This window comes from Rhipicephalus microplus, chromosome 6 (genome assembly GCF_043290135.1).
Source record: "Rhipicephalus microplus isolate Deutch F79 chromosome 6, USDA_Rmic, whole genome shotgun sequence".
In the NCBI taxonomy this organism is placed as follows: Eukaryota; Metazoa; Arthropoda; class Arachnida; order Ixodida; family Ixodidae; genus Rhipicephalus; species Rhipicephalus microplus.
The window spans coordinates 204,375,615-204,377,960 of NC_134705.1; the positions used below are offsets into that span (position 1 = coordinate 204,375,615).

Consider the following 2,346-nt stretch of genomic DNA (forward strand, 5'->3'; position numbering starts at 1 on the left):
TCACTGAATAAACGCTTTAAGTTACCCGAACGATGGCTAGCCACATCTTTAACGCTCACCAAATTTTCATTCACGCATGCGATTTGCATCGGCTGCGCTACCGTTTTATTTTATTATTTATTTATCAATACTGCAACCCTCAAACAGGGTTTTAGCAGAGTGGGTATACATTGTTGAGTTTACAAATAGGCAACACAATAAAAATGAAACAAAACTTATGTACAGCCTTTCAGAAGAAGAAAAAAAAAAGCCAAGCCTTCGCGTAGGCCGCAGCACAGTCACAGCGAAAGCTGATAAGAACAGACTTTTTATTAAATTTTCACGTACAAAAACATCATAATGGTTAGGAAAAAACTCAAAGAGAAAACTTAGTATAAGTGTATAAGTTAAAATCCGGTAACGAAAGGGTTAAAAACGGTTAGTACACATAAGTTAAAAACGGTAAAACTGTAAAGGTGTATAAGTCTAAAAACATGGAAAAATCGCAACTCTAAAAACTTTGGCTATATAAAAAGTCACTGTACACCAATGTGGCGGCGGTAAATGTCCGTGGAAGCCGCGATCGTGTCACTGACGCACAAGCGTTTCATTGTCCGCAGATAGTTCTTCGAACACAGTCTGCGCGTGACACGATCGTTAGCCGGATCCCACGACCCCAGGCAGCCGACGACGATGGCTTCGACGGAAACGCGCTGGAACCGTCGGAGGAGATGTCGCTGTAAGGGGGCGTACTTCTCCTCCTTAAGCCTCCGGGCTTCCTGGAACGCCTGCAGTCTGTTGTCGAAAGGGCAGCAGACGTCCAGGATCAAGGCTTCCTCACCTCGTGCCAGGACCAGGTCAGGTCGCAGGCCGGGAAGTCCGACCTGTTGGTTCTCCCCGATGACGGTGAACCTTCCCAGGGCAGCCTTCTTGATACGTGCGACGATGGCGTTGTGGCGCTCCGTCATTGCCCGGCTCTGCCGCATACAATGGCAGAGTACGTGCGGCAGTGTCTCCTCCCTGTACCCGCAGCGTCGGCACCGTTTATCCGCTGCAGGTACCCAGGTACGTGTGCCGTTGAGAGGGAGGAGATTAAGCCGGGCTCGATGAATGAAGCGCCACTCCTTGAACCTGGTGTAGCGGCCGGTCCGCATGAAGTGTGAGTTAGCGGGGTCCGCCGCTACACACGCCATCGCCTTGCCCTGGTTTGGCTTCGCCTCGAGGGAACGGTCCCGGTTCTGGCTGAGGATGGCCCGGAGAGTTCTCACCAGCTTGTTCCGGTTCCGCGCGGACACCGTGGCCTCCCCGCAGGTGATGCGGGCGCCCTGGTCTTGTAGCTCCCAGGCGACAGTTAGGCGACGGGAGGCTTTGCGGGCCTCCGTCCAGACAGACTGAAGTTGAGTGGGGGTCTGTCTGAAGTCGCCTTCCGTGTCGCCCGAGAGGTAGGCCTCGATGTCCTCGTCGTCAGCATCGCAGCGGAGCCGCCTGGAGACCACCTGGTGCAGCGCCTCCCTTGCCCGCTCCCGAACCTCCGAGTCCGTCGACGTCAGGAGCTTGAAGGCCCCGTCCACCCGGCAGATGTCACTCAGCTCCGCCGCCAAAGGGATCCCTGCAGTGCCGGCCCGTGCGCTCCCGTACACGTAGTCGTTAGATGCCCTGGCCGGAACGTACAGGGTCTTCTTGATGAGGGGGCGGAGCTCGTCATCCAGACGCTGCCACTCTCCCTTGCTGGCGAGGCCCACCCGCATGGCGAAGTTCAGAGCTGGATATAAGAAAGTTTTAATTGCATCCAGCCTCTGCCACGGGGTGAGCATAGAGGAGAGTAGCTTCCTGCCCAGGTGGATGGCCTCGTCGACGGTCGTTTGGTCCGGGAGGACCCGAAAGCCCACAGGTCGCCCCAGGAAACGATGCCCCTCGTAGTCCGCCAGTGCCGGAACCGGGACGCCTCCAACGGTGAAAGTGGTGGGCCGTGTGCCCACCGGATAGCGCCCGGATAGGTGGAGGGTGCGGCACTTGGCGGGTTTGAGTCGCAGTCCCAGCCGGTCCGAGAGGGCTGTCACGACGTTGAGACGGCGCTGCAAGGTGGTGGGATCCGCAGCGAGCAGAGTCAGATCATCGGCGTAAGCAAGGATGTTGTGCTGCTTATCGCCTCCCTGCACTGCCCTGATGACTGGATCCACCACCAAGTTGAATAGCAGGCCGCTCAGTGGACATCCCTGCCTCAGGCCAGCTCTGATGGGGATAGGCTCCGTGGTGCCAGCTGCTGCCACGACGCAGGTGGTGTTGGCGCGGTAGAGCTCTTCCACGATCTCCGCGAAGGTCTCTCCTGCGCCGGCGCCGCGGACAGCCTCAACGAGGGCCTGATGG

General features: G+C 56.9%; 1 protein-coding gene across 1 annotated transcript; it reads right to left on the minus strand.

Annotated features, from left to right (window-relative positions):
- Positions 1-515: 515 nt before the first annotated feature.
- LOC142766127 (uncharacterized) lies at positions 516-1,793 on the minus strand. Its single transcript, XM_075867978.1, has one exon. It carries the CDS (start codon positions 1,791-1,793, stop codon positions 516-518), a length of 1,278 nt encoding a protein of 425 aa, XP_075724093.1.
- Positions 1,794-2,346: the final 553 nt, after the last annotated feature.

Coding starts and splice junctions, on each gene's coding strand:
- LOC142766127 (XM_075867978.1), bottom strand. CDS start 1,793: ATGCTCACCCCGTGGCAGAGGCTGGATGCAATTAAAACTTTCTTATAT.